Source organism: Macaca thibetana, chromosome 3 (genome assembly GCF_024542745.1).
Source record: "Macaca thibetana thibetana isolate TM-01 chromosome 3, ASM2454274v1, whole genome shotgun sequence".
Lineage (NCBI taxonomy): Eukaryota > Metazoa > Chordata > Mammalia > Primates > Cercopithecidae > Macaca > Macaca thibetana.
In genome coordinates, this window is record NC_065580.1 from 157,797,344 (window position 1) to 157,812,638 (window position 15,295).

The window sequence follows — 15,295 nt, forward strand, 5'->3', positions numbered from 1 at the left end:
CATTGTATCCTCTAAATAATTATAATCTGTGTGTGTGAAAGCCATTGATTTCAATACGTTTAATTTTTTATGTATCCTGCCTTACTGAATATTTGAGTTAATTCTATCATTGATTTCTCTGAGGTTTTCAAAGTATATTCTCATTTACAAAAATATATAGTTTTACTAGTACTCTTCTAATTTTTATACCTCTCACTGATTTCTCTTGTCTAATTGTATTGTGTGTTTAGTACTTATGATGGTGAATAATGGTGGATATAGTGGACCATCTTACTGTTGTTGATGATATTATTGTTTCTACCATTTTCACATTAAGATGCTTTATTTTAGGTCTTTATCATATATATATGTATATGAGATACATATATATGAGATAGGGAGATTTCAGCTAATGCCTTTTTTTTTTCAGTTTTCCATTGTTTCCATTATTACCTATTTTGAGTGCTGTTTTTAAAAAAATGAGGAATGACTGTCTGTGGTATTTTCTTTTAAAATTATTAGTAATATTATGATTTTTCTATTTATATCTATTTGGTATAATTTCAATTAATGCAGATCTTTAAAAATACAGTAGTCCCCCCTATTCCTGGTTTCACTTTCCAAGGTTTCAGTTACCTGTGGTCAGCTGTGTTCTGAAAATATTAAATGCTGCATTCCAGAATTAAACATTTTGTAAGTTTTAAATTATACACCATTTTGTGTAGCATGATGAAATCTTAAACTGTCCTGCTCTGGCCCGCCCAGGACAGGAATCATCCCTTTGTCCAGCATATCTATGTGTTACCTACTTGTCAGTCAGTTATCAGATTGACATCACAAGAAAAACGGTGAGTACTGTACAATAAGATACTTTGAGAATAAGGTATTTGGACAGGGAGAGAAAGCAACTACATTCACATAATTTTTTTGCAGTGTATTGTTATTTGTTCTGCTTTATCATTGTTCCCATACTGTGTCTGATTTATAAATTAAACTTTATCATAGGTATGCATGTGCAGGTAAAAACAGTATATACAGAGTTAGGGTACTGTCCACCATTTCATCTATCTGCGGGGTTTGCAGAGTTGGGGGGCAGTTGGAATGTATCTCCTGTGGATAAAGGAGTTCTACTGCACTAAAACAAAGATAAATAATGTAGAATATTAAATCTACTTGACCTTTTAAAATAAATCCTGGTTTTGTGTTGTGGTAAACTGTTCTCCACCTGTGGTATGAATTCATTCTACGTTGTTTGCAGAGGTGTGGAGATGGCAATGTGTATGTATGTGTTGGTTCCATTCAATTTTGGTTTAGAAAAACTATGGGCTGTAGAGTTAGCCCAAGTTTCTAATTCCAATTCTTATACTTACTTTCCTGTGACTTTAGACACATTACTTCACATTTCTTAGCCTTAGGTTTTGGTGTATATAAAGAGCTAGTAGTGGGCAGGTAAGAACTTGGGAGATAACACAAAACTCACAGGCAAAGATGGATCTAGGTTTTGTGAGGTTAGAAGCTGATATAATTTTAGGGACCTTCTTTAATAAAATTACAAATAGGCACCAGGGCTTAGTTAAAATTAGAAGTTAAATTGTGAGCTTCCAAAACTTTAGTATTATTAGCTTTATGTTAACTTCTGTGCTTACAGAAGTGTTTTGAGAGTTAGTTGAGATAATACAGATAAAACATTTCACAGGGTGCCTAATTTCAGGTAGTAGCTTTTAAGAAAGGGTCTTTATATTACTGTTATTAAAAAAAAAGTCTACTTTGAGCACAAAAAGCAGAGTTTTGTTCAGTAGTTCTAGAGCAGTAGGCCTTAGGATCTGTATTCCTAGAGTAGCATTTACTCACATTTTGAGAAACAGTTTTTAAGAATATGTTGGCTTTGATTTTGCCTATTCAGATGAAGTAAGCAAAGTTAGATGTTTCCTTGAAATTTGGTTGGTCAGTTTTTGATTCTTAATGGCATTTTCATGATCCGTTATAGATACACCTAATATAAATGGTAATGCTACAAGAAAAGTTGATGTCTCAATTTAGAAATACCTGCCTAGAATCCATGACCAGAACTTAAAGAAGACTTCAGCTGTTAGCATTGTAGGAATCAGGCAGTCTTGTTTCCCTGTTTTCTCTTCACTGACTTAAAAAAAAACCCACAGCAACTTTATTTTTAAGAGCACAGTAAGTTCCTATGTACTCTATCTGTCCTGTAAAGTTTCTCCTATTAACCTTTTGAGTTAGTTCAAGCTCTAGCTGTTGAAATGAATATTATTACATTATAACTAAATTCTGTAGTTTACATGGGGTGGAGGAATCACCCTTTGTGTTGTACAGTTATGTGGGTTTTGACAAATGCACAGTGTTATGTATCTATCAAAATAGTATTATACCGAATAGTTTCACTGCCCTGAAAATGCTCTGTGCTACACTTACTCATTCCCCCACCCATACCCCTGAACTCCTGTCAACCAAACCGTTTATCTTTTTACTGTTGGTCACATGCTCAGTCTCCCCTACTTTGAACATCCTGCAGCAGAGTGGAACATTTGCAGTCAGTGAGTCTAGACGGACATATTATCACACCAAGGCTCCACAGTTTGTTAGGGTTCCCTTCTGGAGTTGTACGTTCTGTAGGTTTGGACAAATTTATAATGACATGTATCCACCATTATAATATCATACAGAATGATTTTACTGCTCTAAAAATCCTCTGTGCTCTACCTGTTCATCTTTCTCTTCCCAGCAGCCCCTGGCAATCACTGATTTTTTGTCTCCAAGTTTTATCTTTGTAAAATGCCATGTAATTGGAATCATATAGCTAGTAGCCTTTGCAGATTGGCTTCTTTCATTTATTAATATGCATTTACATTTACTACATGCCGTCTCATGGTTTGATAGTAGTTGTTGTTGTTTTTAGCACAGAATAATATTTCATTGTCTGGACATATCATAGCTTATCAGTTTACCTACTGAAGGATGTGTTGGTTGCTTCCAAGTTTTGGCATTATAAAGTTGGTATAAATACCTGGATGTAGGTTTTTGTGCGAACATAATTTTTCACCTCATTTGGGTAAACATCAAGTGTGATTGCTGGATCTTATTATGTTTACTTTTATAAGAAACTGCCAAACTGTCTTCCAAAGTGGTTGTACCATTTTGCATTCCTTAATGAATGAGAGTTCCTGCTGATCCACACCCTTGTTAAAAAATTCTTGCCAGCATCATTTGTAGATTCAACACAATCCCAAACAAAATCCCAGCAAATTAATTTTACTGACAAACTAATTTTTCAAGTTTATATAGAGAGGAAGAAGATGCAGTATAGCCAGCACAACACTGAAGAAGAATAAAACTGAAAGACTGACACTCTACTTGGCATTAAGACTTACTGTAAATCTGCAGTTTTCAAGACAGTGATGCTGGTGAAACAATAGATCAATGGAACAACATAAAGAGCCCAGAAACAGACTGACACAAATATATTCAAATGATCTTTGGTGAAGGAGCAAAGAGAACTTGGTGGATAAATTTATTATTTTCAGCCAGTGGTAGAATAACTGGACATTCACATACAAAATAAACGAATCTTAGACACCAGTTCTTTCACAAAAATTAACTCAAAATGGATCATAAGCTTAATGTAAATGTAAAACAAAAAAACCATAAAACTTCTAGAAGATAACAAAGGGCAAAATCTCTGTGTGTCCATGAGTGTGGCATTAACATTTTTAGATACAGTATCAAAAGCACAATCGTGAAAGAAAAAAGATAAAATATTTGGATTACACTGAAATGAAAACCTACTGTTCTGGGAAAGATACTATTAAAAGAATGAAAAGATAAGCCACAAACCAGGAGAAAATATTTGTAAAACTTATATCTGATAAAAGACTTATATTCACAATATACAAAGAACTCTTAAAACCAAGCAATAAGAAGGCAGCCTAATTTAAAAATGGGCAGAAGATCTAACAGACACCTCACCAAAGAAGATAAACAGATGACAAGTAACCATATGAAAAGCTACCAAAATATGTCATAGTAAATTGAAAACTAAAACAATTAGATACACCCATCAGAATAGCTAAAGTCCAAAATGGAAAACATTTACATTGACTTTTTATTAAATTTATTCAGAATGGCCTATTGTATCACTTTTTTTGCTAATGGTGGTAGTGTTAAATCTTATGGATGTTCTCTTTTTGTCTTACGCTTTGATAAGGAAGGGATGTAGTGAAGAAGTTTGCTTTTTAAGTTTATCTAATTATATTTTTACTGATTACCGTTCATTTTTCTTAGATGATTTAATCTTATTGGGGAGGATTGTGTACAGCTTTTTTCTGGACATGTGTTATTTAACTTCAGGGATCAAGATTTTTTTTCCCCCTTCACAAATTAGGAGACTTCCTGTGATCAAAGTGAAGGTTCTGGTTCTTCGGAAGAGGATGAATGGAGAAGTGATAGAAAAAGTGAAAGTTACAGCGAAAGTTCAAGGTATCTGTTTTTAATTGTTGTGATCTTTTAAGCATTTTAATCATAGCCTTGGATGGAATCATACTTGAATTTTATTTAAGAGGCAAGAATTTGCAACTGTGGAACAGTTTTTAATACACTTAAAAGGAGACAAAAACTAGATTAACAGCTGTTCCTGTAGAAGTATTTCAGGAGTTTTTTGTTGACTTTAGGCAGTTGACCCAGTGCTGTTGAACATGCATACTGAAAATATAAATTTAATTTTGGCTGTACCTAAAAAGACTAGTATCTAACGTATGTGTGGTAAAACCATAAGTATATTCATTATTATTGCATGTGTTGAATTTTTGTTAGTTTCGAGATCCAAATTTCATGGGGCCAAAATGTCAGCTTCTGGTTCTTATCTTGGTGCGTGTCACTTTCATTCATCTCAACAAGTGCTCAACCCAGAAAACTGGACGTTAATCTCTCTTGTCCACCTATCCATAACATGGCTAGAAAATTCTCCTTCCTGAATATCCTGAGATCATCTTTCTCTTTTTTTATTGGTGCTGTATTGGTCCAAACCATTATCACATACTCTCTGCTTCCTTTCTTGTCTTGTTTTACTTCATTATGACAAGGAGCTAGAATGATTTTTTTTTTTTTTAAAGAACATAATATATTATCTTTTTATAAACAAATTTAATTGTGGTAAAATACACATAACAGAAATATCATAACCATTTAAAGCATGCAGTTCAGTACTGTTACGTACATTGACATAGTTGTGCACCCAGTCTCCAGAACCTTGTTTATCTTGCAAAACAGAAATTCTATACCATTTAAAGAACGATTCTTCACTTTACCCTTCCTCATGTCCCGGGCAACCACTGTTGTACCTTCCGTGTCTTCATTCATTGTCTTCTAATTCAACTTTTCTTGAATTTTATCCAAAACAGATCCTCTTATAATTTTTATAAACACACTCTTTTTCTAATAAATACTTTTTTGTAATGTGTTCATGTGTGTATTTGATAGAGATGTTTAAAAGGTGTGTGGTTGGTTGAAGTTGGGCCAAGGATGGCCCAAGTAGAGACCTTTATTTTTATTATTATTTCTGTTTGGTGAAGCTAGTAGTGGATCAGGGACTAGTTTTCTATAACTAGTTTCCTCTCTGACTCTGATTTCGTTAAGGTATAGCTAGGACTAGTCTCTTTCTTAGATTTCTGTCATAACAGGGAGACTCCTCTTGGGAAGAAACTGACTACTTAGGACTTTCAGTTTGGTGTAACTGTGCTTCCCTTTAGCTTCTCAAGTGTATTCACTGATGGCTTGTGATTCCAGTTGGAATTCCTGGTCTATATGTCAGCTTCCTCCAACATGGGGGTAGTGGTGGGGCCTATTTTTGGGGTTTTGTATGATTCTTACTGTTTCCATAAGTCTGTGTTTTATTTCCTTGAAGGAGTAATTGTTAGTTGTCTTGCATCATACTTTATCTACAGTATACTTAAAATTTTTTTTCAGGTTTATATCCTTCCTTCATTTATAGTGTTAGTGAAGATTTCTCTTTTTCTCTCTCTTTGTTACGATTTTCAGTCACTTCAGTACTTGTTGGTAGTGAGGGGAGAATGCTCAAGTTAAATCTTTCTGGTATCTTCCTTTTCCTTTTTCTCCTCTCTCTGTTCCCTCAATTTTATATGATTGACTTGGTATCATTGCTTATATTCTGGTTCCATTCAACTGAAAGCACTCTCCTTTTCTAGTGACTCTTCATCTAGATATTCCGATTGGACAGCTGATGCGGGCATCAATTTGCAGCCTCCGTTAAGAACATCATGTCGTCGACGAGTTACTCGATTTTGCAGTAGTTCCGAAGATGAAATATCTACTGAGAATTTATCTCCTCCGAAAAGAAGACGAAAGAGAAAGAAAGAAAATAAGCCTAAGAAAGAGGTAAGAAAAATGTATTTTTAAAAATAGCATGTATTGTGATACCCCAGCTTTACCCTATTTCAGATGTTATTTTAACATTTATCGTGATACTGGCATGGTGGTGCCTTGGGTGTCTTGGGCTGTGCTCTGGGGCTGGGCTGGGCGAGCTGTCAGCCCTCCTTCGGGAATCTGCACTCTCAGGGTGCAGCAGACACCTTATGTGTCTTGGGGATTCTGAAGGGCACTGTGGACTCCCCTATCTCCTACTCTCAACCCCTGTGGATAGCAGGAGCTCTGGGGCATGTGGGAAGGAAGGGAGCATCTGTCAGTTCTTTGGAGGGTTGGGTGGGGGCAGATTTAGTGGGACTTATAGGGGAGGCCTTTGATTCACAGATGCGGAGTCCTTTGCAGGACTGGGGCCCTGGTCTCTCCGCGAGAGACTTGGCATCCACCAGTGTCGTTCACTTCTAGTCTTGAGATGGAACTGCCATGACTGCATGTTTCTGGATGTGTGAAAAAGCAGGATTATCTCAAACCTTTAACATCCTGTCTAAGCACAGGTCTGATCAGAGGGCTGGGTACAGGCAGATTGGCCCTGGTGCCCTATGAGGAGACCGTGGGATTGGGGTTGCAGAAATTCCACAAGCCTCTTGCCACCTTTGTGAACCATATGACACAGATCCGGCAGGACAGTCCCAGAGACAACTGGGAATTGCCATGGTGGTTTGGGATGTGGCCATGGTTTTCTCCACATATCTGGAGATGGGAGCTGTGGTGCTCTTGGGCTGCCTCGCAGTGAAACTGGGTGCTGGCATAGGGCTGATAGGCAGAGTGGCTGCCCTGCTGGGTGCTCATGTGACTATCACAGATCGAAAAGTAGCATTAGAATTTTGTAAATCGAATGGTCAAGGCAGTTTACCTCCTTGTATCCAACCCAGAGCTTTTGTTAAGGAGTTGACTTGGGGAAAGAATTTGGGGAGTTTTACTCGTAGAGATTTTGACCTGATACTTGGAGCCGACATCATATATTTAGAAGAAACATTCACAAATCTTCTTCAAACACTGGACCATCTCTGTAGCAATCATTCCATGATTCTTTTAGCTTGCTGAATTCACTATGAACAGAATAATTTGAGCAATGCTGGAGAGGCAGTTTACTGTAAGGTTCACTATGATACTGAGAAAGATGTACACACTTACACAGAAGAGAAACCACAGCAAGGACCTACAGTTGGCTATCATTTATAAGAATGCTGTTATTGAGGGTGTCGATTAAGGTCCTTAGAGACAAAAACACATGTGCAGTTTTAAAACAAAGCAGTCCTTTGTGCCAACGGTGTGATTGATTGATTGATTGATTTTTTGAGAGGAGTCTCTGTCGCCCAGCCTGGAGTGCATTGGTGCCATCTTGGCTCACTGCAGCCTCTGCCTCCTGGGTTCAGGTGATTCTCCTGCCTCAGCTTCCCAAGTAGCTGGGACTACAGGCCCACGCAACCACGCCTGGCTAAGTTTCGTATTTTTAGTAGAGACATGGTTTTGTCATGTTGGCCAGGCTGGTCTCGAAGTCCTGACCTCAGGTGATCTGCCTGCCTTAGCCTCCCAAAGTGCTGGGATTACAGGTGTAGACCCACTGTGCCTGGCCATTGCTGTAATTTCTAGTCATATTTACTCACTCTGAAATTCCATTAATGTTAAAAGATTTAGTGTGAGATTTTGGTTCATGCTTCTGTACCCCATATTGCTCCCTCTTGATAAATAGTTTTCACTATTTATGATGATGTGAAGCATTGGTATAAAGGCGTCTTTAAACTAGCAAGCTTGTTTCGGCGAGGTTAAATCATACAAATAATTTTAAACACCTTCTGAAATACATCGTATTTAGCCCAGTTTTCTGATTAACATGTTCCCTGAGCTGTTAGTACTATTGAAATCTTTTTCCCCATTTAAATTGTAAATACTCTGGGTTGGTTGAGTGGGATGTGAGTTTTCTGGGGTCTCATATTATGCTTTTTGGCTTAATTTCAGGTTTAAGTATCTAAACAAAGGGATAAGTAAAAATAAAGTTTTAGTTACTTTCTGAGAGTACCTAAAGTCTTGGACTAGAATATAGGTTATCTTTATCAAATCAAAAGCTGTGGTTTTCCCCCTCAGCTTTACCATGTCTCAAATGTTGCTTTAATGTAATTGTTTCCTAAGCTTTCCATGCCTTCTTAATAATATATAGGATAACAGTAAAAAAGATTCTAAGTCTCATCCCTCCATTAAGAGGTTAACTTCCCAAACATAAGCTCCTTCTGTATTGTACTTGTAATTGCTCGTTCAGTGTCTGTATTACCCACTAGACTGTAAGCTTCTTGAGGGCCAGGAATGCTTCTTTATCTCTCATTGTTGCTTCCCCAGGATCTAGTATTAATATATCAAAACCAAATAATGAAAAAGATACATTCCAGTCAGAGGCTTTTGATTGTTGGTTTAAATGATTGTTATATTGTTTTATGATTGACTTTGATACACTTCATGAAGTCACACATAAACTTTTAAAAAATTATTTGTATGTATGTATGTATGTATGTATGTATGTATGTATGTATTTATTTCGAGATGGAGTCTCACTCTGTCACCCAGGCTGGAGTGCAGTGGTGCCATCTCGGCTCACTGCAACCTCCACCTCCTGGGTTCAAGCAGTTCTCCTGCCTCAGCCTCCCGAGTAGCTGGGACTACAGGCACACACCACCATGCTCGGCTAACTTTTGTATTTTTCATACAGACAGGGTTTCACCACGTTGACCAGGGTGGTCTTGAACTCCTGACCTCAAGTGATCCACCCGCCTCAGCCTCCCAGAGTGCTGGGATTACAGGTGTGAGCCATGGCGCCCGGCCACGCTACTTTATTATTAACACTTCTCCACCTCCACTGTTCTGAGTAGTGGGCTTGACAGTTAAACCTTTCCAAATCCGAAACTTAAAGAGAAAGCTCTATTTTGCTCAGAATCTCACAGCAACACTTATTTTCTCCTGTCAATTTCAACACTAGTAGTAGACTTCAAGGAATTTTAAGGTGCTTTCTTTTTTTGTGTGTGTTATTGCTACGTTTACCATTTTCATTTTACATGTCTGTCTTCATACTTGTCTCTTCGTTGTAATATCATCCCTATTTATTTGTGTACACTGTGCTGATTTCAAGCAGGTAGTCATTGTTTAAAGATGTTAAGTCGTTGTGTTTATCTATTGCTGTGTATAACAAACCACCCTAAAATTTAGGTGTTTACATGGCAAACATTGCGTATTTCATGTATTGGTGGATCAGGAATTGGGAGCTGATTAATTGGGTGATTTTGGCTCAGGAGGTTACAACATGTTGACTGGGGCTGCAGTCATCTGAGGACTTGAGGAGTGTTGGACGTTATTCTTTCTGAGCTTATTCCTGTGGCTGTCGGCCTCAGTTCCTTGCCACACAGGTCTCTCCTTAGCTGGCTGCTTGAGTGTCGTTATGATTTTCCTCAGAGTGAATGATTTAACAGTAGCCAGGGATAAGCCCCAGTGCCATTTATGACCTAGTCTTAGAAGTTGCACATAATCTCATCTGCTTTAGTATATTTGGTAGAAGTGAGTCATTAAGTGTAGTCCACACTTAAGAGGAGGAGACTTCCACTTCTTGAAGAGGAGAGAACTATCAGGGGATTTGTGGGCATATTTTAAAATCACCAGTCTTACAACCTACAGTCAAGAGGAGACTCCCTGTGATGATTAGCCTGTGGTCATACTCAGAGTGGAGTCTTGGCAGAACAGGCTATGTGTAAAAGAGGATTTAGGTTGGGTATTAGCCCCCTAAAATGGGATGTAAAATAGCACGGAGAATCTATGAGAAATTTAGGAGATGATACTAGGAAAATGTTAGGTAGATTTACAATGCTTTTTATAAGTGATATATTCCTATGTAAAGGAACTAAATATATATACTGTGTAAAAACTAATCATTAGATGGACGTGGCAAAAATAGTCATTCTGAATGGTGAAGTTTCTTTTATTTTTCATTCAAAGAGTACATGCCCCTTTCTAATCTAAGAAACTTTGTTCTCTTCCCGGTGGTAGAATTTGCGGAGGATGACTTCAGGAGAGCTTGGAAATATGGAGCATTTATATGAATTTCATCCTCCAGTTTGGATTACTGACACCACACTTAGAAAATCTCCTTTTGTTCCTCAAATGGGTGATGAGGTGAGAGTAACACAAATTTAAAAACACAAATATGGAACATAAAATTTATATTGCTCTTAATTTTTAAATGCATATTTCCCTTTTGTAGGTAATATATTTTCGACAGGGTCATGAAGCTTATATTGAGGCTGTGAGAAGAAATAATATTTATGAATTGAACCCTAATAAGGAGCCATGGAGAAAAATGGATCTTAGGGTAGGACGATGGCATTATTAAATCATTAAACATTTTAGCACATATATAGTTAAATTATTTACAAATCTATTTAAAAACCTGTTGGAAACATATTTTATTACTTTCTTTCCTACTTGATAACATTTCTGCTATAACCAAACCTTAAGATCCTGTGGGAATGGCTTGTCAATGGGCAAAATTTGTATGTTGCTGATTGGTATGTAAAACGTTAAATACAACAACCTAGAGTTTCAGAAAGGCAGCTTGGCAATATATATATTATCAATCTTAAAAATGTTTATGTACCCAAGACAGATTTTCAAAGGGAGAAATGCAAGTTTTCAAAAGAAGAAATAAAAATTGGAAGAAAGGTTTAACCTCATGGATATTAAAATAAGGAAATAATAATTTTACCTTTTCAGTACTTAGCCAATTTTGTGATTTTGTTTGTTTTTAGCTCAAGAAAGAATTCCACATTTTAGCAAGTGGCAAAGATGTTGGTTTGTTAACAGTTATTCAGATTGCTGGTGGGGTGTGTGAAGTGGTCCAGGCTTTCTAGAGGATATTTTGGCAATAGGAGTTGAAACTGAAAAATATTTGAAACTTTTAATTCTGTGATTTTACTCGTCTGGTAATTTGGAAAACAAACAGAAATGCTTGTAAATACATGAGTATTGTAGTTCACTCACTGTTTACAGAAACAAAGCTGGAAAAAAAAAATCAGATATTCCACAATAGTGAATTAACCAAATCACGGTGCATTCACACAATCACTTACTGTGTACAGCCCATCTTGTACTTGAAGGTTGAAAAATATTTGTGGAATGAATGATGGATACATTTACACAGTGTATTACTAATAGGAAAAATGGGACGTGAAATTGTATTTCTGGTTATGATAGCAAAATTTTAAAAACATTTGTAGCCAATCAAAAGAAAAACATCAAAATGTCAATGGTGATGATCTGTGGGGTAGTATTACACATGTTTTTTATTTTTTATATTTTTATTCTACACATTTTGATACTTTTAAAAACTTAGAACATGAAGAAAATACTAATTATTTTAACAAAGATAGCTGTTTTTAACACTTATATTCAACTTAATGACTCTGCTTCTATGAGTTAGGCTTTATATACATTTGAGGTTTTATTTATGTCTAACTTAGGACTATGTACCTAAGTACAGTCCATCCTCATTATTCTTGGATTCTGTATTTGTGAACTGCGTGCTTGCTTTATTTGTAATCCCCAAAACAGTATTCTTGGAGCCTTTTGGTCATTTCTGTACATGCTCAGGGTGGTGAAAAATTTGACTTGCCCGACGAGCATGTTTCTAGTTGAGGTTGAACAAGGTGTTGCTCTGCCTTCTTTTTTTAGCTCTCGCACTGCAAACAAGTGTCCTTTTCATGGTCTGTTCAGTGCCACATATTTTCCATTTTTGTGCTTTTTGTGGTCACTTTGCTGTTTAAAATGGCCCCTAAGTATAGTGCTGACATGCTGTCTAGTGTTCTTAAGTGCTAGAAGGCTGAGATGTGCCTTATGGAGAAAGTGTGTTAGACAAGCTTCATTCAGGTATCAGTTAAGTGTTTGCAAATCAACAACATATTAAATAAGGTACCTTTAAACAGAAACACATAAAGCCAGGTTATGTACACGCTGGTTTACTACAGTGTTGGGACCAGAATTTTGCAGGAGCCTATCCCTGTATATCCTCTACAGCACCGATTTAGTATTTTCGTGTTCTAGATGACTTTATAGAACATAACTACTGTGAATGATGAGAACTATGCTTAGCACTTTGGTAGATTATAATAATAACATTTGTTCAGTGAATAAGTGGATGAATGATCTGTTGTATTCCTAGTATCAGAGAAGCAGACGTTGGGGGGAGGGTTGACTATGGCAAATCCATTTCATGGATACTCCATCCAGGTAGGGACTTGGAACACCTGTTTCCTGTCCTGTCCCTACTGCCTAGAAGAGGTCATAGTATATGGTAGATTCTCAACAAATATTACTTAATGTATTAGGCAGAAATTTAATATCAGGATTTTGAAGAACACTTAGGAATAAGTAGAATGCTTACACATTTTCACTGCATAATATAAAACTATATAAATAGAAATGTGCATTGGCTGGGTGTGGCAGGTCACACCTATAATCCCAGCGCTTTGGGAAGCTGTTGTGGGAGGATCACTTTGAGCCCAGGAGTTCGAGACTAGTCTGGACAAAATAGGGAGACCCTGTCTCTACAAATAATAAAAAAGTAGCTTGGTGTGGTGGCATGTTGTACCTGTAGTCAGTCCCAGCTACTGGGGAAGCTGAGGTGGGAGGATTGATTGAGCTCGGGAGTTTGAGATTGCAGTGAGCCATGATCGTGCTACTGCCCTCCAGCCTGGGCAAAACAGCGAGACCCTGTTTCCAAAACAAAGCCAGAAGGAAATATGTTAGATTTTTAACAGCGGTTGTTGTTAGATATTATGCTAATCAGAGATTTGTGTTTTCAGTCTTATACTTTTATAGTGTATTTTCTAAAGGATGTTCTTTGTATTAGAAACTATATTAAATATGTGGAGATTAGCAAAATTGAATGTAATTAATGGTATTGATTAAACTTGTCTGCTGGTTTGGAAGCCTAAATTATGAGTTTACTTAATATAACAGTATGTGGAGAATTATAGTATTAAGGAATTGCTTTTATTTTAACCATTAAAAATATATGTCTGTTAAAGGATCAAGAATTGGTTAAAATAGTTGGAATACGATATGAAGTTGGGCCCCCTACACTCTGTTGCCTCAAACTAGCATTTATAGATCCAGCAACTGGAAAACTTATGGACAAATCTTTCTCTATTAGGTATGTATTATTTTTTAAAATGGAATTATTTAAATTTAAATTTGCCATTTTGCTGATGTAATGATTAGCATGCCCTTCCCATTCGACTCCAGGGTAACTAGTAGAGCACTGTGGATAGCCTAAGATGTGGCTCGAGTTTCTGATGGCTAGGAAACCCATCTCCCACACTGAAGTCATAGTAGGCATGTCACAGTTCTGGTTAAGTGTGGGCAGTCTGTTTTATATGGTTTTCATGCCACTTACGTAGGTGGAGATTTCTGACATACAGGCCAAATTTTTTCTGCCCTTTGTGTTGGAAAAAATTCGGAATAAATAATTTCCTACACCTAATAGGGTTACCACTAGTCACATGTGGCTGTTGCTCACTTGAAATGTGGATGATTTGAATTAAATGTGTTAAATGAGACTTGGCAGAGTATGAGGCATAAACATTTTTTTTAAAAGAAATGAATGTGTTGTGAATGTACACATTGCATTTTGAAGACTAGTTATGAAGAAAAAATATGTCAGATATCTCGTTTTGATTACATATTGAAATATTTTGGATGTATTTAAAATACGGTATGAAATTTACTGGTTTTTAAAAATTTCACTTTTAAAATATAGCTGGTTGAAAATTGAGAATTACAATTGTAGATCTCATTATGTTTCTTTTGGACAGTGTTGCTTTTAGACTATATAACCTGCTATGTAGAGAGTTTAATGATTTTTAAAATTTTTGTCTAGATATCATGATATGCCAGATGTTATTGACTTTCTTGTATTGCGTCAATTTTATGATGAAGCAAGACAGAGGAATTGGCAGTCTTGTAAGTCTATCCTTACTAAGTTTTATATACCCTTAAAAATTAATCTCATGTTTTATTGGTCTAACTTTTTGGCTGTGGGACTCTTACTTATAGTGTATACAAACATGTAAATTCTGGAAGAGATATAAGTGACCTATAAATATATTTTACTTAACGCTTGGTACTTACTGATTATGCAGACTTTTTTGGCGGGCGGCGGGGCAGGTCGGGCAGTGTCTCCCTGTGTTTCCCAGGCTGGAGTGCAATGGCGTGATCTGAGCTCACTGCAACCTCCGCCTCCCAGTTCAAGTGCTTCTCTTGCCTCAGCCTCCTGAGTAGCTGGGATTACAGCTGCGTGCCACTATGCCCAGCAAATTTTTGTATTTTTAGTAGAGACAGGGTTTCACCATGTTGGTCAGGCTGGACTCGAACTCCTGACCTCGTGATCCACTCACCTCTGCCTCCCAAAGTTCTGGGATTACAGGCGTGAGCCACCGTGTGCGGCCCGATTATGTAGACTTTTTAGACAAGCAACTTTTCTTCTGTTCTTTTGGTTCATAACATTTGGAAAAGATTATTTTCACTCCTTGACTATAGGCCGGAGTAGACATACTTCCTTTCAGACTTCCTTGAACTATATTGTATATAATTATCTTTGATGTAACATTGGTATAATTTACACAATTATACCAGGATCTAGAATGATCAGAAGGCTGAAAAGTAATTTCAGATTTCACACTGAAAATGTTCTGGTATACCCAAGTATTTCACCCTTGATATCGTAACAGTGTAGACTTAAATGAGAAGACTTGACACTGTTTCGTTAAGAAATAAAAAATGCATATACACTTACGCTTTATAACCATGTAATGTATAGGTGGACAGAAAA

At 36.8% G+C, this 15,295-nt stretch overlaps 2 protein-coding genes and 1 pseudogene across 4 annotated transcripts in view; 2 read left to right on the forward strand and 1 right to left on the reverse strand.

The window, feature by feature from the left end:
• Positions 1-15,295, reverse strand: part of GET1 (guided entry of tail-anchored proteins factor 1) — a 655,129-nt gene that overhangs the window by 180,204 nt on the left and 459,630 nt on the right. The window lies entirely within an intron of this gene.
• The window catches only part of BRWD1 (bromodomain and WD repeat domain containing 1), a 132,413-nt gene that overhangs the window by 72,212 nt on the left and 44,906 nt on the right, over positions 1-15,295 (forward strand). For both annotated transcript variants that reach the window (XM_050784544.1, XM_050784545.1), the window contains 6 exons: positions 4,379-4,473; positions 6,198-6,387; positions 10,459-10,584; positions 10,673-10,780; positions 13,494-13,618; positions 14,345-14,427. In XM_050784544.1, the coding sequence (XP_050640501.1) occupies positions 4,379-4,473; positions 6,198-6,387; positions 10,459-10,584; positions 10,673-10,780; positions 13,494-13,618; positions 14,345-14,427 (727 nt within the window). The remainder of the gene's footprint in view (positions 1-4,378; positions 4,474-6,197; positions 6,388-10,458; positions 10,585-10,672; positions 10,781-13,493; positions 13,619-14,344; positions 14,428-15,295) is intronic.
• Positions 6,866-9,125, forward strand: LOC126949796 (protein N-lysine methyltransferase METTL21A-like; annotated as a pseudogene).